Genomic DNA, 24,735 nt, shown 5'->3' with positions numbered 1-24,735 from the left:
TAATCTAATTTGAGGAAGAAAATGTGAGTTTTTTGTTTGATTTTTTTAGTTTTATTTCCTTCCAATTCTAGGGTTTTTCTCTCAGGTTATAAGTAAAAAGTTTTCATTAAAAGTTTTCTATTAATAACAACAAATAGGTTTCCCAAAGGGTATTGCAATGAGCTGAAAACTAGAGATGCAACAGTGAAAATTCCAGCATGTAAAAAAGAAAAATCACCCAAAAGAACAGAACTTTGATTCAGGCTTACATTTTTCATGAACAGAAAGGGAAGGATCCTGACAAGCCCAATACAAAAGGTGGCTTAAAAAAATTATGAAGCAGATCTGCTGTATTTTACCAAACAAGTAGCAAAAAAGTTATATAAAATTATTTGCTCAGCTACCCAATCTAGTATTTTAACTCTAAGAAGCACTTTTGAGACTTATCTGAGTATCTAATATTGAGATATGAGTTGGAAACTCATTAAAATGTTTGTAAATTCTATAACCGAGAGGAAAAAGTGATCTTGTGATGATCTGGAAGTGCTGCTATAAAACAATATCCCTGATTATCCATGCCCTCTAAAGGAGTCCCTTGCAGATCCTATTGTGAAACAAATTGTTTCCCTTCTGAATTAGTTTATTATTTTGTGTATTACAACCTGTCAAGTCTTTGTAGCTCCTTGTGCAGAAGATCTTTCAGCTCCAGCCGCTCCAATATGATTTCACACTGTGTTCGGTATTGCTCCATCGGATTTTCTGGAAATGAAGTGTGTAAGGCATTGATGCCTCCAAGAAGTGCACCCCCCTATGGCACCAAGGAGATAAAAAAAAAATAGGAAACTACCTTTATTATTAAACACCAAATTTAAACAACAGAGACATATTATCTGAAATTCTCTCATAGATGTTTTAAAGCTTAAGGTTGCAAATATTTGATAACTGTATCCCCACAAATAATCCTATTAGATTGCTCACACAGTCAAAATTACTCATAAACATAAAGCAATTACATGACCAAGCCTGCAGTTTACTCCTACTTGCTTATTTCTATTCACACATGGAATGGGAAGTCCACCTAAAGCTTGAGAACGTCATAACTGAAAATGAAAATTAAGATTGAAGATATTTTCCAAATACCTTGTAAAAATTGTGCCCATGTGAGGAATTATTTTAACTGAAGAAGTTCTGACTGCTAGAAGTTTTAATTACCTTTGCCTGATTTCTTAAAAGAAAAGACCTGGATATTAAGACTTATCAGCACAGGGTAAATTATTGTGCAGAAATATTTCTGAATGGCATTTTAAGAGTAACTTACTATTAGTGAATAATTCCGGCAAACCGTAGGGGATTTTCATCTGGGAAAATTTTTGCTGTACTTTGGTAAAATGAAGTTGGTTCTTATTCAGAACAGAGCATCTGCACAGTGATGTGTTCCACAACAAATAATCTAGAATAGCTCTGTAGTTAATTGGAAAAAAACACCTCACACCACAAACCCTCTTTTTTGCCACAGATTAGTTAGCATTTACCATTCCTGTCTAATGTATAAAGCTCAGCAGGTAATAAACAAAATATTGAGCAAAACACTAACAAAAGATAGTCGCTTTCAGACTGAATACTGTCAACATGTGACCTAGGGACCCAGTGGAAAAAAAAAAGAGGACTACGTGGTTGTACATCCTGAGATACACAGCCATGGGCTACAATAATGTCTTGCCCTCACTGACATTTCAGTCCTTCACTAACCCATTACAAGGAGCTTCTTTTAAATATTGTGTGTGCATGTGAAATTCTAAGTGAATTTAAGACATCTGTGAAGTTTAATTCCTGTGCTGCAGCTCATGTCTCTGAGATACCTGCCCCTCTGAGATTCTGAGATATCATTTTGAGTAGAGCAAGGAAACCACATGAAAAAACCACTGCAAACTGAGGGAAGAGGATCTTAAACAGAAAAAGTATTACAGGAAAAGTTAGTGGAAAGGGAAGGTGTAAAATGCCTAGGGATGGAAAAACAAATTATAAAAAGGAGTAAAAGAAGAGGGACTGGAAAGAGAATAAACCAAAGATGGAAACATGACCAAGAGAAGGAGGGAGATAATGCTAGCAAGAGAAAATGAAGCAAAGAAACAATCAAGCCAGAGGGGTTTGGAATATGCTCACAAAAACAAAGCAGGAAACAGAAATATAAAGGTGAATTAGAGGGTGAAACAAAACAAAAAACTCCAGTGATGTTGGTTGATGATGAAAACGTGAAAGTCCCCCTTCCCAAGAGAGCTCACAAGAAATACCCAGTCACAGAAGAACTGTGAACTTCAATTTTATACTGGCAAGAACATTACTTTTTGCCAGACTTGTAGAAGTTGCAAAGACTTTGTCAAAGAAGGAGTTTGCTGAGCTAAAAGGTGGCGGCCAGTCCTTCCAGAATGATACTGGCACTTCCTCATTTACAACTTCATTCTAGACACTGGCAATTAGGCAGCAAACACAGGATGTATTTTTACAAAATGGTGTGGTTTTTTTTTTTTTTTCTAGAGAAGGAATCTGTTTCTGAAAATAAACAGAATGCATGCTACTGCTTTTGCATGCTACTTATATCTTCTTTTTAATAAAACAAATAAACCACTTCCTCCAAAAATAAACTACTTAAGTGATTATTCATACTTATCAGGAGGAAAGTAAAATCTGACTTTAAATAACAAATCTCAAATTTGCATTTTCCTAGGCACTCCCAGGTAATCTTCTGCAGTCATAATTCAGGCAAATTTCTCACTGACTCTTATTAGACAAAATTTGTTACACAATGTAGGGGGTTGAAACTGGCCCGGTCAACCTGCAGCCCTTGAGGGCAGGACAGTAAAAAAATGTAACGGTGACCCATAGTTAAAACAATTCTTTTGCATTTACTTGTGCTGATCAGGTAGAGAGACACACACAGGGGATACATTCATTATTATTATTATTATTATTATTATTATTATTATTACTATATACATAGGTTTCACTTTTTGATCTGTCACCAAAAAAACCCAAAACAATCAGTATTTCAGAGTTCTTATATTCAAAACCATATTAATTTGAAACCACTGTCCCATCAATTTTCCATCTAGTTAATTACAGGTTTAATTACAGCTAATGAATGTGGTATCTTCTGCAGTTTCAACAGCTTCATATTTTAACTTGATGCAGTGCTGTCATTGAAAAGCTGAGTTCTTCAAAACAGTGCAAGATGAAGTGCAGTAGACAGTGAAATAATTTTCCTACTTAATAAGGTCAGGCCCTACAGTATTTTTGAGATAAATTCCATTTGCAACGTTGTGCAATAGATTATCTGTGGCACAAATTGCAATTAGTCTCTCAACCCTCACTGAAAGGACAGGGGAGATCACAAGTGCCTACCTGCCCTATGTGACTTTGTGCATCTATCCTGGAGAGCTCTGTCTCCAAAAAAAGGGGCGTGTCTACTTCCACAAAGGTCTTTCAGGCCTATTGAACCAATAGATGCTCTGTAAAACTGTTTTAATTTGAAAATATTCAAATCAACCTATACAGGAACATAGGAAATGCCATTTTGGGTCAGACCAGTCAGCTGAGTAGAGGAGAACATCATCTCTGGCAGAGCCAAACACAAACATTTCAGATGTGCTAAAAACCCCTGTACATAAAACTTTGGATAATCTGCTTGTGGTAATTTTTTTCCTACTCCAAAGCCTGAAGATTTATTTATCTTTAAAATATTCTGTCTGAAGTAATAGTGTCTATATTATTTTCCATATTTCTACTAAAAAACCCCTCCTTCAGAGTCACATTTCTTTTACTAATTCTAAATGTGCTGCTTTTTCAACATCCTAATAACAATATTACAGTAAACTGAAATCTAACCCTTCACATTTTTTCAATGCCTTTTTGCATAGAAACATTACATAAATCCATGTGATAATTGGAACGCATGATTTCCAGACCAACCAAAGTTTTGGAATTTTAAGGTTTCTAAGAATCAAATTTGTCTTCTAAGTGTTCTGAGTTTTACTATTACTACCAAAATAGTTTAAAATTATTTAATGGCAAAATAAATTGTAGGTCTAGGAAACTGTTTGAACTTGCTCCAAAGAATGATTTGGTTCTCTCATACCTAATTAATGAGTGACTATATAACATCATAGAAAACACAGTGATATACACACAATTTCTGCCTCAAAATGTCTTTAAAATGTAGACTACCAAAAGCCAACAGTGTGCCAAAACTTCACTTAGACTGCATAGCCTAGAAAAAGGGTAGCAGGCCTTTATCCTAATCCAGATTTTTCAGTATAATCTCTGTTTAAGGATTTTAACAATCAAGATGGACTAAAAAAGACTTGTCAAGGTCTCTGATTGCCTACTTTGCATGAATCCATAAAATCCTTTCCAAGGAGAAGAAGGCAGCTGGCACATGTCTACATGTAAAACTGAATCCCTTAGATGTGGTATTGCACCAATGGCAACATCTTCAAGGAACCTTACCTGCATAGAAGATTCCATCACTGACACTACAGTTACAGCATCTTCCAAAGTCACAGTGTCCCTAAACATCAGCCGGGCATGAGCTATCAAAAATAAATGGGTGCAAATGTTACCAAAGTAAAAAACCAATTTTTGGGGTTTTTTTACTAGAAGGAACAAGATATTAAAATTTCTTCAGCCCTCAAACACTCATGCATGGGCATAACTTAAAAATAAATACAATGATTTTGATTTCAATGTCAATTTCAACAGAAACTGGAAGGATTAGTTTTTCTAGTGAACAATGAGGGGTAATTTTTAAATTGCAGTTACAGCGACAGAAAAAAGACGCTTAAAATTCTGCAGTTAAAAAATGTAAAGTGCTGGATATCACAACAGGTGTGATATGAAACATTCTAATCTACATAGGCACATGTCATCATCATAGAGTAAAAAATAAGGTCTAACTTTCATCACAGGTCAGAAAAAATTTATTCCTCTACCTGGTCTGTGTCAGAGGTTTGGTATTATTTAAAATACTTTTCTCTACAATAGCTTTAATTTTTTCTTCATTCTCTTTCTCCATTCAGCAGAAAAAAAGTGATTTTTGTAAAGAGATATAATGCAAATAATTTACGACCTGAAGCCTTTTTCCTAATTGGCCGTGGAAGCACACTCAGTTCTTATTCAGCAATAGAAAGACAGGTTAGTTAATACCATCTAAATAATACTTTGAAAGAACAAAATCCTACTAAAAGCCCCAATCTCATGAACTGATAAGAAGGGAAGAAACAGTGAATGGGAAAATTACATATGAATCTTGAAAAGTTAGGGATGTCTTTTACTTAAATGGATAATGTCTTTCCCTCAAAATAATGAACAAAACACAAATATCTAAAGTAGGAGACTCTACACTGCCATTGATGCTTGCTATACAAAATACAATACATTCTTTTAAATTCATCCTGAAAATATTTGATATGCCATTTTATAAAATGAAACCATTTTATAAAATAAAATAAAGAGGCTTACTGCCTCCTTTGAGTTCTTTCTTGTAAATGAAATATGACTTGAACTCAGAGTTGGAAATTTTTGAGTTGTATGGCAAAATATGGCCTTGACTACTAATACTTCAGGAAACAAAAAATATGTTCTATTTTATGTGATATTAATTTTAGGGTTATTAGTAATTTAAAATATGCTTATTTTGTTATATTAATTTCAGAGTAGAAGCAAATATTTTACTCAAATGGAGCCAAGTAAATCCTGAGATTGCCTCTCATAAAGACAAATAATTTCTGAGATTTTTCTCTTGAATGTGACTTCTTTCAGAGGTTTTAATATTTATTATATATATGAGAATGTCAAAATTAAAACTGGCTTTAAAAGTCTAAATGTAATACCCTTTCTCACACAAAATCTCCAGCTCTGAGGTTCTTTAGATGAGAAGGATAAAACAAAATCACACAAGAATCACCTATCCCTACCTCCACGGAAAAGCTGCTACTCTGCTTACTGGCTATAATTATACTGTTCTATTCCTTTCATAAAGGTTAATTGTTAGCCTAAAAATAAAAATGCCAAGGCCTTACCTTCTGCAAGGCGGATCAGGCTCTCCAGCAGGCGGATGGTGGTGCGGGCAGCGTTCCTGCAGTCACTCTGACGCTGCATCTGATAGTAGCGAACAAGGATCAGGTTGCTCTCATCAGACAATTTTGGCTGGATGCTTTTTATAAGGCAGAAGTAGGTCTTCATCCTTTCCATGCTCCAGAGCTTTTCTGATTTGCTTGGGCAGCCTGCATTACAACACCCTTGTCAGTAATTCTGTAACAACAGACATCAAGCTTCTTCCTAAAACTCCTGCTCAATAGACACGTTACTGTACTTTTGGGGCACACTGGCTGTCTGTACACTAGCCCTCAAGGACTTGGTCAAATTCCAGTGCAGAATTTTACACACCATCTGATCCCTCCCCTATCAAAATCCACAGCAAAGCCTCCAGTAATTTCTAGAGAACTGCTGTCAGCCTCACTGCCCACCAGATGGTAAAGGCAGAGCCAAGCTCAGGAACTCCTCAAAATGAAAGATGCTACATGAGTGTATGCACCTCCTCTGGCTGTTTTACCTACTCTGTTGGAGCCAAGAGCTACCTGCCATATTCCGAACACTTTTTGTAGGGAAATATTTTGGAAAGGAAAGGAAGCTAGCTGAAGAAGCTCTCTCTAACCACTTCTTTTGTAAAGGGGATCAAAGCCATGTTCCATGACATGGATGGGGAAAGGGCTGGTCAGAATCAAATCACACTGCCTTCCCTTATTCCAGAGCACAAAGCTCCACATGGAGAATGCTACTGCTCATTCTTTGAGCCCTGCAGCACATGCATCTCTGAGCTGTTCTGCCTGAATTAAGTTTCTGATTAACAGCAAGTACAATTGCTGTTAATCAGAACAATTGCAGATCAAACACTGTAAAGGTCTGAGAGGGAAACAATACACTTACTGAGTAGTCTAGGCTGAAATCTCTTATAAATGATCTCAGAGTAAAAGTAGAGGGTTCTCTGCTCACCTCTCTTAAATAATTAGTGATCTACTTGAAGAACAACCATACAGCAGAAAACCACCATGACAAAAATCTAAACGCTGCTTAATTTGAAAGATTCAAGAATAGCAAACTAAAAAATGGAAAAAAATAAAACCAACCAACCAACCAACCAAAAAACACCAAAAAAACCCACCCCCAAAACACTCCAAATAAGCAACAAAACCAGAAACCAATCAACCAAAAAAAAAAATCACCCAACAAATACCCCAACCCAACCTTTTGATTTAAAAAGACCACTCTTACCTTTATTTTGCAAGATGAAGGATGAAATTATGTGGTCCCATTCTTCATTCTTTGTATCTAACAATACTAAAACCAGGTCAAATCTGCTCAGCAGGGGACTGCCAAGAGCTATGTTGACAGAGACAGACTCATTGGGGTCATAATGGCCTTTAGGGTTTGTTGCTGCCAGGATAGTTGTCCTTGTGCTAAGCTTGCACACCAAGCTAGAGAAAGGTATAGTGAACATTATGGTTGAATAAAATTGGATAGGGAAAAGGATTCCAAAGCTTTTAAAAACTTTTGTGGTTTTATCCTATAAAGAGCCCATCTTATCTTGAAAGACCATAAGAGCTGAACAATGTACACAATTATTGTATTAATATTTATTATATGTGCAGCATTTTTCAGTCAGAGAATAGCAACGAGACAGACAGTGATCTGGATACCAAAAGGCACCAACCAACATTGCCACAAATAATCTCTGTATACAGCTAGATCCTTAAATAGTGAAAACCAACACTACTTTTCAGAAATAAATATTGCATTGCAGGATTGTACCATATACAAACACTTTTGAATGCTGGAAAGCAACACTTTTGCTTAATTCATATTTTAAGAGAGCAAAATAAAATGTAACATGAATGTATGTTTTATTCCTGTGTATAAACAAGAATATGAACCCAAGCTAGCAGTGATGGCAGCCATATCAACTGAAACAGCCATTTTCCACTCTTAAACATGATGTCCTAGCATGTGCTTGTGGATGTGGGGAGAGATTATTTTTACTCTAGTAGTCCAAATGCACTCCTTTTGGGTAAGGCAGCAGCAGAAGCATTCTAACTTTGGTTTGTCACTGAGCTATTTCTAGTCAGCTCCTGAGTAACTGCTGCCTCACGTCCAAAGTTCTTCAGTAAACGAGAGGAAGGACCACAGATCTTCCACTAGCTTATACACAACATGAAAAAAAACTTATTCTCCCATGAACCAAAATAAGACTTAAATTAACAAGGTGCCTAACCTCTGTGTGCTAAGTTACTACTCAAAAAATCCTCATTATATGTAGTCCTTAAAAGTGAGCAACTGGGCATCTATGTGCAAGTTAGCAAACTGTGTTTGGGTCTATCAAATCCAAACAGCTGCAACAAGGAACTCAGCTGAACTATGTCCCTGCCTTACTAAGGAGACAGGACCATATTGATCCCAAGTATTTGTGCCCAGCTGGCAAAGGCTGGTAATTACCCAGGTGAGAGCAACATGACCCTGAGATTAGCTCAGTTGGTAAGAACACGGTGCTAAAAACACCAGAGTTGTGGGTTTAACCCCTACATAGGCCATTCACTTAAGAATGGATTTGATGATCTTTGTGGGTTCCTTTCAACTCAGAATATTCTGTGATTATTTGTCTGCAGTCTGATAAAGAGGATGGAGATGCTCAGAATAAGGGAAGGATATGATCACTTAGAGGAGCCAAGATATGACTGGAGCAAGAGCTGAGTGGAAGGTGACATGAAGGAATGTGAAAAGGGTGATACCTTTTGGGTAGCAGAGATTTCAGAAATACCAGCCAGGAAATAATTTGGGCCTGAATAAGAGCTGCATATGACTAACAAACTGAAATATGAGCTCAAAGATCCAAGTGGTGGGTGGGGATAGTGGGGGAGATAAAAATTTGAACACACTACTTTGAAAAAACAAAGGGAGGAACTTAAAGCAACCAGGAGTTTATAGTTATGCCACACCCAACATAGAAAATTCAGTAGCCTGCAAATCTCTTGGAAAATACAGCAGCCTGGAAATCTCCTGATGTGTTTTGGTTACCAAGCAATATGACTGGATTTTACAGAACAGGAAGACATCATAGCCTCAAGCTGTGCCAGGAGAGGTTCAGGTTGGCCATCAGGAGGAATTTCTTTACTGAAAAAGTGGCTGCCCAGGGAGGTGGTGGAGTCATCATCCCTGAAGGTGTCCAAGAATTCATTGGACGTGGCACTCAGTGCCATGGTCTAGTTGACAAGGTAATAATCAGTCATAGGCTGGACTTGATTATCCTCAAGGTCTTTTCCAAACTTAATGACTCTGTGATTTTGTGGTTTTGGAAAAATGAAGCCCCACTTTCTGAGTTGCAACAGAAAAAGTCACAAAGCTTCTCATTTCACATAGGATTATTACAACCACTTGCTGCAAAAGGCAAGAAAAAGAATGCCAAGTCTTTGTAGAAAAGTGCCCTGGCCTATAGCAGTAGATTGAAAACCCAGCAGTGAAGAGGGTATGTATTTATTCTGATTGCTTGCAGCCTCTGGTGTAGTGCACTGTTGTATGAAATGTTGACTTGTCTAGTTTAGGAATATTGTTGACAACAAAACTATTGCATACAATGAAGAAAACAGATATGTTTAATCAGCATCCCTCCAACATGTAAGGACAAGAGAAAAATCTCCTGTTGTTTTCTCACATGTGCTAACATGCCACTTACCCTGCCTTTGCAACACTGATGGTTTGTTGCTCCATTGCCTCGTGGATGCTGGTTCTGTCATGTTCCTTGATACTATTGAACTCATCAATGCAACAGAGGCCTCCATCTGCAAGCACCAGTGCTCCAGCTTCCAAATTCCACTCCCCAAATTCCTTCACAGCAGTCACTGTCAAACCTGAAGAATCAAATGCTTCAGTCAGTCTCTTCCTTAAAATGCAGGAGTAAACTTGAGTGAAAGAAAGGGACCCAGCAGAGTGGCTTGAGCCATGGACAGAGGGCAAACCAGCAGGAAAGCTCCATCATGTACTTCTACCATGTAATTTAACTCACTTTACAGCTACCAGCAAGCAATCCCACTAGTGCTGAGGTGGGTTAGCCTGGAGCTGTGGAGCAGATTCTGCTAAGCTTCCCGTGCTTGGATTGTGACTTGTTTTAGAACTTTGTTAAATCAACAAAAGGGATTAGCATACAAAGAGTAGATCTGGCAGATCATAATGAAAATTGGGGCAAAGATTGCAAAATTATGGAACAGACCCATTCAGGTCCTCCTCCACATCAGCTACTAAAATGGACAGAAATTTTGGAGCTGCAAAGCAAAGTTTGGGAAAAAACCAAAACATTTCAATTGTCATTTAACTCATGGCTCCAGAAAGCAGAGTAAAATTCTTCCCTTAAACTAAGGAAATTAAATTTCTTTATGAGTTTTTTGTTTCCTCTAAGCATGAAGCAAAAATGAAAATCCAAAGATCACCAAGGATGAAATGGGGGAAGAAATAAAAAAAAAGGGAAGAAATAAAAAAACCACTGAGTGGATAGCCAGTCAAAACCCCTGCACAACTGTGGAAACGGCCACTCATTAGCAAGTATCTGCAGCTCCCTCCAATCCTTCTATTCCCTATTTCCCTGCTTCTTCTCTATCTTTAGCCCTTCTTTTCCATTCCAGTGTTCAGCTGAAAATATCCTAGTAGTTGACAAGCTGCAACCAGCTCAAAATCTCCTGGAATTCTATGGCAAAACCTGCACAAGAATCACAGAATCACCATTTGGTTCAGGGCTACAAAGACTTTCTCATCACTGTGCAGCCCACCACAGTACCTATTTGCTTGCAAACGACCAGCAAAAAGTTACTGGAATTAAATGCCTCCTGACGACATAATATGTACTTCAAATTCTAATAAGGAATCTGCTCCACGATGTCCAGTCTTTCTTGGTTTTCCTGGACTGTGTGCCGAACACCGTGGGCAATCAATCACCCAGCAGAATTACAGAAACACAGAGTACCAGGCAGTACGAGAGCCTGGCTGCGCATTTATTTCTGAACATTCGGGGGGGGAGGGGGGGGTACACAACTTGCCCCCCCGGAGCCATGGGCACTTTCTGCTCTCCCCCCGGGCTGTGAAGGCCATCAGGGGTTCTGCAGTGTCTATGTCCCTGTCAGTGTCCCAGCAGTGTCACTCTGCTCTGCGCTGTCCCCTGTGCATGGCAGACATGAGCCGGCCTCTGCTGCAGGCTCCTGCCGCCACACAAGATGGCCTGCTTGCTGCACACAGGGCCCTCGCACTGGCAATGCTGCTGCACAGCAAAATGTCCTGTCTCGTAGCACTGCAGGGCACCTGAGCCTTTGACAAATAGAGGAAAGGGATGGCTTCCTGACAGGCATGCTTGGTTTTCCCTGCACAGCCCCTCTGGGGTGGCCTCTCCAGCAGCTGCCCTCGGGGCCGTGCAGACAGCCCATCCCCCCTGGGGCACCCAGCACCCCCCAGCAAAGGCTGCTGTGCTCCCCAGCCAGCAAGGTGCTCTATCCCAGCACGGATATCCCTTGCCAGTGGCCAAGAGGTCACTGCCGTGGGCTGCAGGCTTGGGCTGACGAGCCTGGCGCCACTGCCCTGAGCTGGAGGGGGCTCCTGCAGCCGGGACGCCACCAGCGCCCAGCACAATCAGCACAGAAAGAGGAAGAGAAAACCCTCCAAACGAAGCATAACAAAAACCCAAAGAGCTGAAATGGCCCCAAACTGAAAGTGCCCCTCCGCACATGGTGGAGCCCCACAGGCAAGATGGTTTAGCCTGTAAGTGAATCACTGCTTTCTTTCACATTCTTCTTAGGGGATGCTGAAAGCTTAATGCACCTTCCTACTTGATTAGACTCGTTTTGTGCATTCTGACAGCAAAAGCGCTTGTTCTGGGAGGTGTTGGGAGCAATTTCATCATAACTGCTGGACTAAGAGTAGTTTTTCACTCTTCCCAAGCTGCCAGCATTGCAGTTGCTGTTTATACAATACTACACAATCCTAGCATATAAAAAAACCCACTTAGTATTCTTTTAAACACTTCTGAATCTTCCCTTTTATAACTAAGGTTTAATAAAACTTCAAAATGAGCTCTAGTTGCAAGCAGATTTTTGTCTTGTTGAGATACAATGCTTCTTTAATGCTTTGCCTAAAGTGAATGGACAAAAGATTATGTTTTGTCCCTGTTCTACCCATGGTTCTAATTTAGTTATGATATTTTGCCCTACTATTCTTTCAGCCTCAACTTTCAGCTTAGGGCACTTTCCAATCTGGATGTGGTCTTACATTGTTTACAACTTGCAGAGGATGAACACTTTGAAAGGAAATTACTTTCTTCTTCAGCTCCTAGGGCTCACAACTTTAAATATGATACACTGACAAAAGATGCGTCTTCTAGATATGAATCTAAACCTTATCAATTTTAATAAAAGTTTTTGTGGTAGGCAGGATAAACACAGTTCCATAAGCTATATGCCAGCAATTGAAATAAAGTCGCATCTTAGGATTTTTTTTTTTCCTTTTAAATAAAGCCATCGCAAGGCAACAGCTTTCAAACTAAGGTGGAGTCCCTCTTGTTCATGAATGGAGAGCTGACTAGTTGTGTGATAAGATCTTTCCTCCTGATTTTCCCCTTGCCTGGATTTTAATGCACACAGAAAAAAGGGAGGACGAAAAAAAAAAAAAAAAAAAAAAAAAGAAGAAGAAGAGAAGAGATAAGCTCTCAGTCCTTTTCCTGGAAATCAGAGAAGCAGACGTTCCACGCCGCCCTCAGGCTCGCCCGGATCATCTCCCGCCCTGGCTCCTCCCGTGGCCCCGCCCCCGGCCTGGCCCCGCCCCTCGGCCCGTTGGCGGTTGCTGGCGGCCGTTGCCGGCGCGTGCCGAGCGGGGGCGCTGCGGCGGGGGCGGCGCGGGGCGGGCGCGCGCGGAGGCCGCTCTGGCCGGCGCTCGGTGCCCGCCGTGCCCGCGGAGGGAGGGCCCTCGCCCGGCGAGCGGCCAATCCGGGCGGGCGCTGGCGGCGAGCAGGGGCAGAATGGGCTGTAGTTGAGCGAAATAGGGAAAGCGGCGAACAGTGTGGAGCGTTCCCGGTGTAAATAAAAGGGGGGGCGAAAAAAAAAAAAAAAAAAAAAAAAGTTTGTGGAAGTCGCCGCCCTGCAGCCTCGCTCGGGCAGCAGCGTGGGGGCTTGTGCGGTGCGGGAGCCCGGCACGGAGGACTTTATTGCGCGGCGTTAACACGCTCAGCCTATTGTTTGTGTTTTTTTCCAAAATATGGCAAAGGTTCAGGTGAACAATGTAGTGGTGTTGGATAATCCTTCTCCTTTCTACAATCCTTTCCAGTTCGAAATCACATTCGAGTGCATAGAGGACCTGTCTGAAGGTGAGTAGAATTTTTCTCCCCGATACGGATTTTGCAACCCCGGGCTCTGAGCTCGGGGCATTTAAGGCTTAAACTTTGCACAGGCCTGCGCCTACAATTTAACAGTCTCTCCACCTCGGCCGCATCGCCGTGCCGAGCCGAGGGGATGTGCCGGCCGGGCGAGGGGATGTGCCGCTCCCGCCGAGCCCGGCGCCGGGGAAAGTTGGCGGTGTCCGCCCGCTCTGGGCGCCGAGCCGGGCCCGCCGCCTCTCCGCGCCATCGGCGAGGCGGCGAGCTGCCTCAAGTTGCGAGGAACTTGTTAGAGTGGAGGTAGCCATGTTGCCAGCTTTGTGTGTGCGTGGGGGGAGCGAGCGGGAGACAGGAGGGTTGAACCGGGCTCGGCGGCCGCGCATCCCCGCGGGCACACGGGATGCTGCGTGTTTAGCCCCGGCGGTACTCGGAGCGCGGAAAACGCTCCGCGGGGATGCGTTTCGATGGCCTCGTGCTCCATTTTAATACTAAAAAAAAAAAAAAAAAAAAAAAAAAAAAAAAAAAAAAAAAATTAGAAATCACGGTGGGAAGCAGGGGCGGGCTGACTGGCTGGCCCCGCATGTCGGCAGCAGGCAGCCGCGGTAGGTGCGCGGGGTCGGAAGCACGGCTCGGAGGGGAGCACTGGCTGCGGGAGCCCCCGCCGGGGGGAGGGGGCCGCCCGCCTGCCACTATTTTTGGAAGTCACTCGAAAGTTACCGACAGCCGCCAGCGGGTGGGGGAAGGCCCCGGCCTTGCCGCCCCACCGGGACCCCCGTCACGAGCCGCAGCCGCGCTCCCGCCTTCCCCCCGAGTCGGGCGGGCCGCGAGCCGCCCTCGCCCCGGCCGCGCTCCGCAGCGCCGCCCCCCGGGCGGCCGCGGGACGCGCCCCGAGAGGCCGCGCGTCGCCCCGCGGGCGGGAGTTTCGAACGGCTCCGGGCGAGGGAGGGAGTGCGGGGCGCTCGTGCCCGCCGGCGGGCCGGGGAGCGGCCGCTGCTCGAGAGCAGGAGGAAGCCGCCCGGCCGGGCTGCCTATGAGCGGGAGAGGAAACTGCCCGGCCGGTACTCGGCGCAGCCCAGCGCCGCCTGCTCGCCCGAGAGCCCCGCGGGCGGAGGGGCGAAGGCAGGGCTGCGGAGAAGGGGAGTTGTGTGCTGTCCTGGCTAAGGTGCCCTGGCAGGCTCGCTATCGCTGCGGTTTAAGTCGCCTCACCCCGCCTGCCTCTGCAGCAGCGCGTACTCGTGCGTGCCGGCGGGATGGTGACAGCGCAGGGAGGGAGGGACGGCCGCCGTGGCGGGAACTTCAGAGGAAGTCTCGCCTGAGCCAGAGTTTCCTCTAGGCCTCCGCAGCCTGTCTCCTGCCTTCTTGCAACTGACCGACGCTGCAGCTGGAGCTGTGATCCATGCCCCGCCACGTTGCTGGTCGGATCTCTCCGGTCAGCCTGCCCCATCCGAGATGCAAAATCGACCCCCTCCGTGGCAATTGCTATGGCAGGTGGCAGTGCCCCTGACAGGGGCTCTGTTCAGTATGTTAGGCTTTTCCTTCCAGTTGTGCACAGCGGTATGTGATGCGCTCCTCGCACTCAGGACTTATGTTAAAGTTAATCCTGGACAGTCGTGATGAGAAGAATTATAGATGGTCCAATGCAGAATTCTCAGCTCCTTTTCCCCACCAACATGCAAGTTAAGACTATAGGATAAATTAGGGATGAGCGCTGCTATTTTTCACATTTAAAAATAAGATTAAACACAGCCATTGTATACCTGACAAAAAGTCATTGCATTAGCTTTCCTATGCTAATACATCTGGTTATTGTGCTGTTTTCAGCCCGTGCTCTGCAACACTGATCCTAAAATTAAATCCATGTACTTCAGCCCTCTTTCTTAGAGTGGCTGTTCTGTATCAACATACTTAACATTTAAAATTTATTTTTAAAAAGTCTAGGTTTAGTACTAAATACTATGAGTTGTTTAGAACAAGTTTTATACTGTTCTGATGGCACAGGATGGTGTGGAAATAGGAATAATGGCACAGGATGATGTGGTAGTCTTAACCAGTTCAGCCTAAAAGTCCTCACTTCTTGTAAGTAATAATTTGTCCTCAGATGCAGACAAGAAAGTTCCTTAATTATCCTGGATGAGTACACTGCAATACTGACAACAGCTAGTACTTCATGCTTAAAAGGTAAATAAAACCTCTGATACAGTACCTGGGAAACTGCTGTGTTGTACAGAAGAATAAAATCCCTTCCCAAGCCCAGATTATTATGATAGTTAAACCTGCAAAACCTGCACTAATGGTAAACAAAATAGGCAAGAAGAATTCACTAATGAGGAAAGAGAGTTGCAGTCTTAAAGCAGTCAAGTTCTGTTCCAGGTGCTAATTTTTTTTATTCTATGCTTAAATTCCTTTCCTGCATCCAGAAATCATGAGGCAGACCTTTGGATTTGCCAAGTGTACTAATCAAGTTAATGTAATAGCTTACAGGTTTATGCTTTTGCAAAGGCAATCAGGGCATTGTTCACTGGGGGGGGGGGGGGGGGGGAAGAAATATACCATGGAAGTTTTTAAGGTACAGTTCTGAAACAACAGCTTAATTAAGAAGTTTTAGTTGCAGTTTTTTGTAATGGTGGTGTCTTTTCCCCTCTTGTTTTAATAACCCCAAAATCTGTCTTGCAAGATTAGTTTCTCATGTGTGTATAATACTGTTTTTTTGAATCAAAAAGGGAAGGTGAAAAGCTGACCCAGGAAGAGCTAATCTGGGTTAATTTGCAGTTTCAACTTCAAAACATCTGTGGGGAAAAGGCTGAGTTAGAAAACACTGATTTGTAATAAATGTTGGGGTTTAGTGCGTGCCTTTAAGAAGCAAAATGCTACACTGATTTTTTTTTTTTTTTTTTTTTGGGTCTACAATTCAATTTCAGGGTGTAGATAAGATCCAAACATCACGGTCTTTAAGAATGTGGTCTAGTCATGCTGTCACAATTTTATGTACTTCCCAGGTAACACAAGTGACATATGAAGGAATGGGGGCACACAGGTAGTGTGCCTGGAGCTTACTCAGGGGGTTTCTTACTCAATTAACTACTTTCCATGATCTGTGTAATTTAAGCTGTGAGGTGTGTATGTGCAAGGAGGGAATTTTAGTTTTGGGAGGTTAGTCAGTATTCAAGGATGTGATGATTTATCGGCATCATCCCTCTGCTGCAGCCATTCTGACAGACTGTCAGAAGATGCTCAACACAGCTCCCAGTTAGTAAAAGGGCCCTGCTCTGTATAAATTTTGAAAATTAACCTCACTGTGAAAATAGAGGGATTCCTAGAGAATCCCTCTATTCTAGATGAGAAAGTGGGATGATCTGGTTCATGAGGGTCCGGCATCAGTAAATTTTTCTGATGAAGACAGGTCCTTGTTATTTTAGGCTTGTTGCCAAAGTTTTAGGCTATGCAAAACTGTAGATGGGCAAGAGTAGAAGACCCCCTAACTGTAATGATAAATAATGTTTGTTTTTTTCTTCTTTTTTTATGTAGATTTGGAATGGAAAATAATTTATGTGGGTTCAGCTGAAAGTGAAGAGTATGATCAGGTGTTAGACTCTGTTTTAGTTGGACCTGTTCCTGCAGGCAGACACATGTTTGTATTTCAGGTAAGTTTGATTTAACCCTTTCTAAAAGTTGTGCTAATTTGATTAGGGATAACTGTATCAAACTAAGAGGCACTTGAAAAATAATGGTAAAAAAAATTGCAGTGAGCCCTCTAAATACCTTCCTTTAAAGTCTGTTCTTGAGCTTGTACTTCTTGCCCCTGATATTTCTTGATAATATTTTTCATTTGTGGTATCAATAATAACTGATAAAAGCACAGTTCCCATAGCTACTGATAATTTTAACCAGTCTGGTTCATAATCAGCAGTGCCCGGTGCCTGGTTTAGACCAGCACCATCAGGCTCACTCTTCTGCTGCTGGTGGCAGTTTCAGAAAATCAGGAGCACTAGTTTAATGTAGACAACACCTGGAGAGGATCAGACCAACAAACTAATTGTAAAACTCAGCCAGAATAATCATGACTTTTGTTTCTGTTTGGCAGAACACATGGTCAACCGTGATGTTTGGCTAAGCATGCTAAATCATAACAAAATACAGTGATTTTTAAAATAAAAATAGAAGTACAGTGGTAAAGGGGAGGTATTTAGGACACAAGTGTGTAGGTCGAGACTGCCCAAAAAAGTCTAGAACATGTGACAGTCCTATAAAATACTGCTGTTAATGCCAAAAGTTAATAAGGAATAATGAAGGAAAAGAAAACAGGGGAAGAGCAACACTAAGATGACTTACTGGCCTAGACTTGTTTCTGTTTTAACTCAGAAGTAGGGGGGAAAACCTTAAGTGGACTTGCCTGAATTCTTACAGAAGCTTTCTTTTGTTCGGGAAAACTTCTTTTATGGTGGTGGGGTGTTTTTGTTTGTTTATTTATTCAAAACTATAATTTTTATTAAAATTAACTCATTTTCTCAATGTAATACTAGAATTTTTTTTTGTAAACTGACACCAAATTCCATTAGATAAAAAATCAGAAACCGAGTATGTCTTATTGTATAAGAACTCTGCTATTTTCCCAAATAATATAAATTCACTTAACTAATGGCAAACACATGCTGAAGTATGAGCATTAAAGAACACTGAAGTGCTGACTCCCTTATTTCTCATGGTTGCTGTAACTGGTTTAAAATAATACCAACATTTGTGAGGCAATCCTGATTAATCCTGTAAGTTCCAGGAAAGGTAGTTTATTTGGCATTTTGGGTGTGTTTGTTTATTCTGGGCCTTTTTGTTTTAGTTTTTTTCCTTAAAGAACAGGCTTAAGAAATAGGATTAGACTGGAGGTTGCAGCATTTATTAACCACATACACCCAAATCAGTGTTGAAACGTTTCTGTTTGTTTTGGAGACAGGCCTAATTTTTCCACACTACAAATAAAGCAGATGTGTAACAAATGCATCATTTATTAACAGGTTTTTCCATTATCAAGCCATTATAGCTTATGGCATTAATTGGTCAGAAATAGGTGATCCTGTATTGCTCTCAGAGGGGCTACCTTGTGTTTGTATGGTGGAAAATCAGCTGGCATTTACATTTCTAATTTGAAGATGCGCTGTTCTCAAAGATCTGAACATCCCTTGTTGATGGTGATGGGAAAGGAGCAAGAAGCAGGTGCTAAAAAAAGGCACGTTGTAGCTGTGTGATTAGGCAGGTCTCAAAGTAAATTTACTGGTCTTGCAGTTTCTGTAGAATGGACTCAGCAATTGTATTGTGGTTATAAATGACGCTACAGCCAAATTAGGAGGAGATGTGTAGTGATTTTGCTTAGATTGGAGTAGGTCCTGTAAGAGATTCCATCTGTTAAAATATACTTTTTATTTCTTACGGAAGTGTGGTTGGGTCTGAGTGTATTACGCTTCAAAGGCTCTGGATTTCGGGTAAGGGTAGGACTCAGCACATATGTACACAGGAAACCACCAAAACCCAAAGTGCTGTAAGAATCTGCCTTTGCTGATGACTGAAGCAATTTTATTCACCAAGCTGAAGCAGCCTGGGATATGGAGAAAACAAGCAAGGGAAGGCAAGAATAGGGCAAAGCACAGAACTGCAGGAGGCATGTGATACAAAGAAAAGAGATTGTGTTCATGGGGAATATCATAAGGAAAGGACCTTTGTTGAGGAGTATAAAATTTTCAGATAATCTGTTGTAGATTTTTCTAGATAGGAAAATGGCTGAAATAGCAACTAAAATGGAGTACCACACAGATAGATTACCAAGGATGATAAAAAAACCTTAGATGAAAAAATGATATGAAATAGGTTGGGAATTCAGCCTTACAGAAAGATGGACAATTAATGTGCTTTTCAGACTTAGAAAAGCAGCTTTTTGTTTTAAAACCCCAAAACATTACCTTTAAAAGGGTTTCAATAGTAAAGGCCCACAGCTTGGCCTATTTGTTTCTAAATCCCAAGATATACATAGTGGAACCTGATTCCTTCTCGAGTCTCTTGGAAATTTATAATAAAATCACAGAAACTTGTTTTTGAGCATGTAAGCACATAAATAATTTACTGTCCTTAAGTGCACATACTCTGCAGCAATAGCTATGAGAATAAATATAATGTGGAAAAGCAAGTAATTCAAGGCAACATGTGGGCTGATTTCATAAAATTCTTAAGTAATTTATAGCATAATTATGGCATATTAAGACAGTGATTTTTATGCAAAAATTCTGCCCACCAAAATATCTGTTTGCAGATTGCAAATTATATATAATTTGCTTATTTATCATTTGGTCATACCAAGCTCTTCTTTTTTTTCTGCCATCTGTGTATGATCTTTGGTTCCTGAGTAATTAAGAAGTTTGACAGAACCAGGAAGTTGAAAATCTGAAAAAACTGTTTTAAACAGTCTTCATTGTCTTTTTCATGCAACAAAACAATGCTTGAGAGATAAGTAGGATTAGAACAGAGTATTTCCTTGGGTTCAGAACTGTGTCATAGGATATTACAAGACAGAAAAGAGGGAACCTGGAAGACTAAGATCCTACAGTAGAATGTGAGTTGAGTTTAATGGGGAGCTAAACAGAATATGGTTCTTCTGTTGCCCATTACTGTGGAATTTAAAGTGATCAGATAGTTCTGGGCACTGTTAGAACAAGACTACTGAGTTAAAGTAATGATGTAAACTGCATTGGCAGTTCTTGTGATTTCCTCAAACTTCTGCATTGTTTCTGTTTCTTGGCCATCTTTTCCATTCCCCTATGCTAGTTGTAAAGCCATTCAGTCATTTTCTATTTCCTTCAGGGCTAGAGGAAGAGGAGTTCTACCTGATTCCCTGGTTTCTTCTCCTCCCTTGGGTGTATTTCTGTCTGAGAGGTCTGACTCATCTAATTCTTCTGCAAAGTGCCTACAGCTTCTCACAAAAAACTAGACTGGTTTGAAGGCTTGGAATTGAAGTGGCAAAGATTAGATGCCAATGCTGCATGAGCAGCAGCTCCCAAATTTCACCATGCTGAAGTGTATAAATACTATAGAAAAATAGGAATGAGAGGGACAACAGGAATTAATTCCATTCATCCTCTGTCATTAGGCAAGGGTTGTTACACCCAAACAATCTAACACACATTACTAATACCAGCTTGTTCTCACAACATGGGTGTTCACTGTTGACTTCAGATCTTCATGTGGAATTGTAAATATGAAGCTGTTTTACTATGACTGCATTGCTGTTACTTTAAGTCCTGTAACAGAATCAGGCATCACATTTTATCAATAGATGTGGTAGTTAGGAGGCATTTTAAAGGACTGATGTGAGCTACATTTTATGGGCAAATTTTATTGATAAGTAACTGCAGAGCCATGGTAAGTAAGGACACTGAGAAAGATTGTATCAGTTGCATATTAATTAGGTTTGCATACTGGTAGAAAATGTCCAGGTGTCTTGGAGAGATGATGCAGTTAGCTGCATAAATTTTAATGAACATAGGTATTAGGAATGAAGCCAGAAAAAGTACTTAATTCCTTTGCTAGAAGTCTGTGGAAAAGCTCAAACTTTTCCATAGCCCATCCCTTTTCATGCTGAAGGATAATTTGCAGTCTGTAGTTTTAAGGAAATAGTCTTGTTAAGAGCACACATACAGACCAATTCAACCTTGAAGGGTGTATGAGAAAATAATCTTGCTCTACTAGATTACCAAGATGGGCTGGAGAACTGTGGCACTGTAGAACTGGAGTGATGTTGGTACTCCTGTGTGAACAATGGTTCAGCTGATCATATATTTAAAAGGAGTTTTGGATCAAACCTGGCCAGTTGCCCATGAGAAATGTCAGCAAACAGTTTTACTGTATTCCATTTCTGTCCTTAGAGGATGGTGTTCTAAATCTAGGGTTGATGTTGTGAAAGCAGTATATTTTCTGGTTAACTTGGACAATTTTAAATATAGTCACTACTTAGCTGCTGAAACACGCTACTTGAGATTCCCCTGCTAGGTAGGGATGTGCTATCAATTTTAATTTATCTTTCCCTTTCACATTTAGGCTGATGCACCTAACCCAGGGCTTATTCCAGATGCAGATGCAGTAGGTGTAACAGTTGTGCTAATTACATGCACTTACCGAGGTCAAGAATTTATTAGAGTCGGCTACTATGTAAACAATGAATATACTGAAACAGAACTGAGAGAGAATCCACCAGTAAAGCCAGATTTTTCAAAGGTAAGGCATGATTTGTTTTAGTCATGTATCAGAGGTATGCTTATAGAAAAAAGTTTTTAAGAAACAAACCCAAAGTGGTTTCATTAAGTGCATGGAATGAGGCACCAAATAATGGAAAATACTTGGGGGGACAGACTGCAAGTGCCATGTAGTTTTCATAAATGTAGGTAACACTGAGAGACCATCAAAAATTTCCACCATCCTGAAGACCTGGCTGTACTTTCACACTGACTGTGAAATAAACTATTGGATTTATTCCCACCTGCACCACTGTTTACAAAATGGCTGTGTTCTTCAGAAAAACATGTTTTTCTAAGCCAATCAACCTGGAACTAAGTTGTAGATATTAATTTACTACAGTTGTTACTCAGCTGTTCTAGTGTCAGAACTACAGTTTCTGCAAAACTTTGACAAACAAACTGAGGAACAAATAAGGTTTTAAATGAGAGAATGGTTGCATGATTATCTGATAAATGTCTAATTTGACAAAGGAAGTATACAGATAAAGTTATAAAAACATACATTCTTCATGATAATTAAACCAGGACTAGAATTAAAAGATGAAATGAAATAGTATGTTTTTTTATGCTTAACTTTATTTTCAGTGATCACATGCTAAAAAAAATTACTGAAAATTACAGTGAAGTTTGAGGATTCTTAAACTTTGGATATGTTCCTTTCTTCTTCATTTCTTTCATTTAAAACATAACTTATTTGTTATGTTGGTTGCCAGTGCCAAAAAGGTGACTCCCTTTAAACACTTGAATTTAGAATGCCTAAAACTACTTATCTTCTCATTCTCTGTTTATATAAAAAGCTAGCTTTGCTGCTATGGAAGAGAACAGCAAAAGCTATCATATGTTTGTATAGAGTCCTTAATGTTACTTAGGGAAAAAAATGGAAATGCACAATTAGAAGGTTATTAAAGTGACTGAATTACTGGGTAATAAGCTCTACCAGGTTCTAAAAAAGAAATAGTCTTTTTAGTTAGTATAAGGGTCAGGAAATACTTAATGAGAGTACACTTTCTTGGAGAATAAAATCGACAAAGCAAACCTCTCCTATGGTCAGTCTGAAATACCATAGTGAGTGTCCACTGACTCTTAAGTTGCCATCCTCCAGGTAAGAATATAATCTTTCACCCCTTTTCAAAATAAGAAAATCAGCTTTTTTTTTTTTTTTCCCCCTGGATATATAAACAAATGCAACACGTTTTCAAAAGAAAATGAAAGCCAGCCATGAGAATAAGATAGATGACTAATCATGTCCACTGCCACAGTGTTAGTATTTTCCAAATATAAATGTTTTTATTTTAAAACTTTAGTTGATAAATCCTCTTAGTGAAATCAGTCTAAAGTCTGGTAGTTTAAGGATAAGGTTTTACTTTTAAGTGATGATGAGAAGTTGATGGAATTGATAGGTTTGATTGCAAATACCATAAAGTTGATGCAAAATTTGATGAAGTACTGTGGTTTGCAAAATCCTTGTGGGGGTAGAAGTTATTTGCTTTACTAAAAGCTGGATAAAATAATAAACACTTGCACTTTACTTGTGGATCTCTTTCACAGCCTTGACCTTGCAGAACAGTTAAAACAGTCTTGAGAAAGTGGTTATTTTGCTGAGGAGAATATTAGGGAAAAATAATAAGTGGTGTACTGAAGCACATTTCTGATCCACAGGTATTAGCTATAGATTCACATTCACGTGAATTCCCTTTTGAAACAAACTGTTACGCAAACAAGGTTATAGGGACTAAAAGGAAAAAATCTATATGCATGTGAACTCCAGTTTTAGATGTACACATTACAATCCATATATTTTCTTCTTTCCCAGCTTCAAAGGAATATTTTGGCATCTAATCCCAGAGTCACAAGATTCCACATTAATTGGGAGGACAACACTGAAAAACTGGAAGATGCAGAGAGCAGTAACCCAAATCTACAGTCCTTGCTTTCCACAGATGCATTACCTTCAGCATCAAAGGGATGGTCAACATCAGAAAATTCACTAAATGTTATGTTAGAATCTCATATGGACTGCATGTGACTAACCACCATCCTTTTGGTACTGTATATGTGTTAAACTGTAAAAACAACCAGAACTATTTCCCTCAAATTCCATAAGTACATAGTTGGAGCAATGTGAAGAACTTGTTTTAAAACATCCTGTAGAAAGTTTATAAAAAAAAAAAAAAACAAACCAGAAAAAACCCAACAAACAAAACAGTATTTGAGCAGATTGTGAAATATAAATACAACTATTTTTAAGTAATTGCTTTTTTTTTCTAATGTGTTATTCTATGTGGTCTAAACCAAACCTGATTAAAGTATATGTATTCTCTCCCCTCCCCCCTTACTTTGTAAGCACTATTAAAAGCTAAAAAAAGTTAAAAAGTTAAAACATTCAGGCAAAATGAAGGAATAATGCCATGTCCTCATCTCTGCTATCCAGATTGCCGAATATAAAGTGCCCTTTAATAGCATCTTAAGATCAAAATTGTCATTAGATGAAGTGCAAAGAAAGAAGGTATCTCTTAATAACAAAGTCAAAAAATGTCCTTTTGCTCTGAAAGCAGACAGCACAGTATAATTTTAGGTGCAAGCTTCTTTTCCTTTCAAGGCACATACTTGTTGCTTAAAGCCTGCAATTTGAGATTTACCATCTGCTATCTTGGATTTTAGGATTTTTTTTTTTTTAAATCTCTTGCTGCTGCTGTTTAGTCAAACTGTGGTTTTGTTCAGGACAGTGTTTCATGTGGATTGGGGTGGGTACCTCAGGACAGAGCCCTTTTTCAGCCACCCTAAGAGTAGCATACATAAGTGGTTGGAAGGATGCAAGCAATTAAAAGAAGATTCTAAGCCTCAAAAGCAATAGTGTGAATATCCCAAATATGCTCTTCTATAAGATTATTATGAATCACTACTGATTAGTATGTTTATTTTCAGGCATGCTTTATTGTAGTCTTTTTCAGCAGTAGTAAGGAGTTTGGGTGTTTTCTTTCATTTTTTTGAAACACCTGGAATTCTAAACTTCTATGTTTCCTCTTAGCTTTTAAG

At 40.3% G+C, this 24,735-nt stretch overlaps 2 protein-coding genes across 5 annotated transcripts in view; one reads left to right on the top strand and one right to left on the bottom strand.

Moving 5' to 3' along the window:
- Nucleotides 1–24,735, bottom strand: part of MCM9 (minichromosome maintenance 9 homologous recombination repair factor) — a 47,842-nt gene that overhangs the window by 3,598 nt on the left and 19,509 nt on the right. The window contains exons 7-11 of one of the 4 annotated variants that reach the window (XM_059842218.1): nucleotides 9,758–9,932; nucleotides 7,306–7,508; nucleotides 6,054–6,257; nucleotides 4,483–4,565; nucleotides 642–787 (exon numbers count right to left, since the gene is read on the bottom strand). In XM_059842218.1, coding sequence (XP_059698201.1) covers nucleotides 642–787; nucleotides 4,483–4,565; nucleotides 6,054–6,257; nucleotides 7,306–7,508; nucleotides 9,758–9,932 — 811 coding nt within the window. The other 3 variants (XM_059842220.1, XM_059842221.1, XM_059842222.1) reach the window with 3 other exon arrangements.
- ASF1A (anti-silencing function 1A histone chaperone) lies at nucleotides 13,286–23,950 on the top strand. Its single transcript, XM_059842223.1, has 4 exons — nucleotides 13,286–13,420; nucleotides 16,955–17,070; nucleotides 21,503–21,679; nucleotides 23,513–23,950. The coding sequence occupies exons 1-4, from the start codon at nucleotides 13,312–13,314 to the stop codon at nucleotides 23,723–23,725; spliced, it is 615 nt and encodes a 204-aa protein (XP_059698206.1). The 5' UTR covers nucleotides 13,286–13,311; the 3' UTR covers nucleotides 23,726–23,950.

Source organism: Haemorhous mexicanus, chromosome 3, assembly GCF_027477595.1.
Source record: "Haemorhous mexicanus isolate bHaeMex1 chromosome 3, bHaeMex1.pri, whole genome shotgun sequence".
Lineage (NCBI taxonomy): Eukaryota > Metazoa > Chordata > Aves > Passeriformes > Fringillidae > Haemorhous > Haemorhous mexicanus.
The sequence above is the reverse complement of the archived record's forward strand: the minus strand, read 5'-3'. Positions and strand labels throughout refer to the sequence as shown.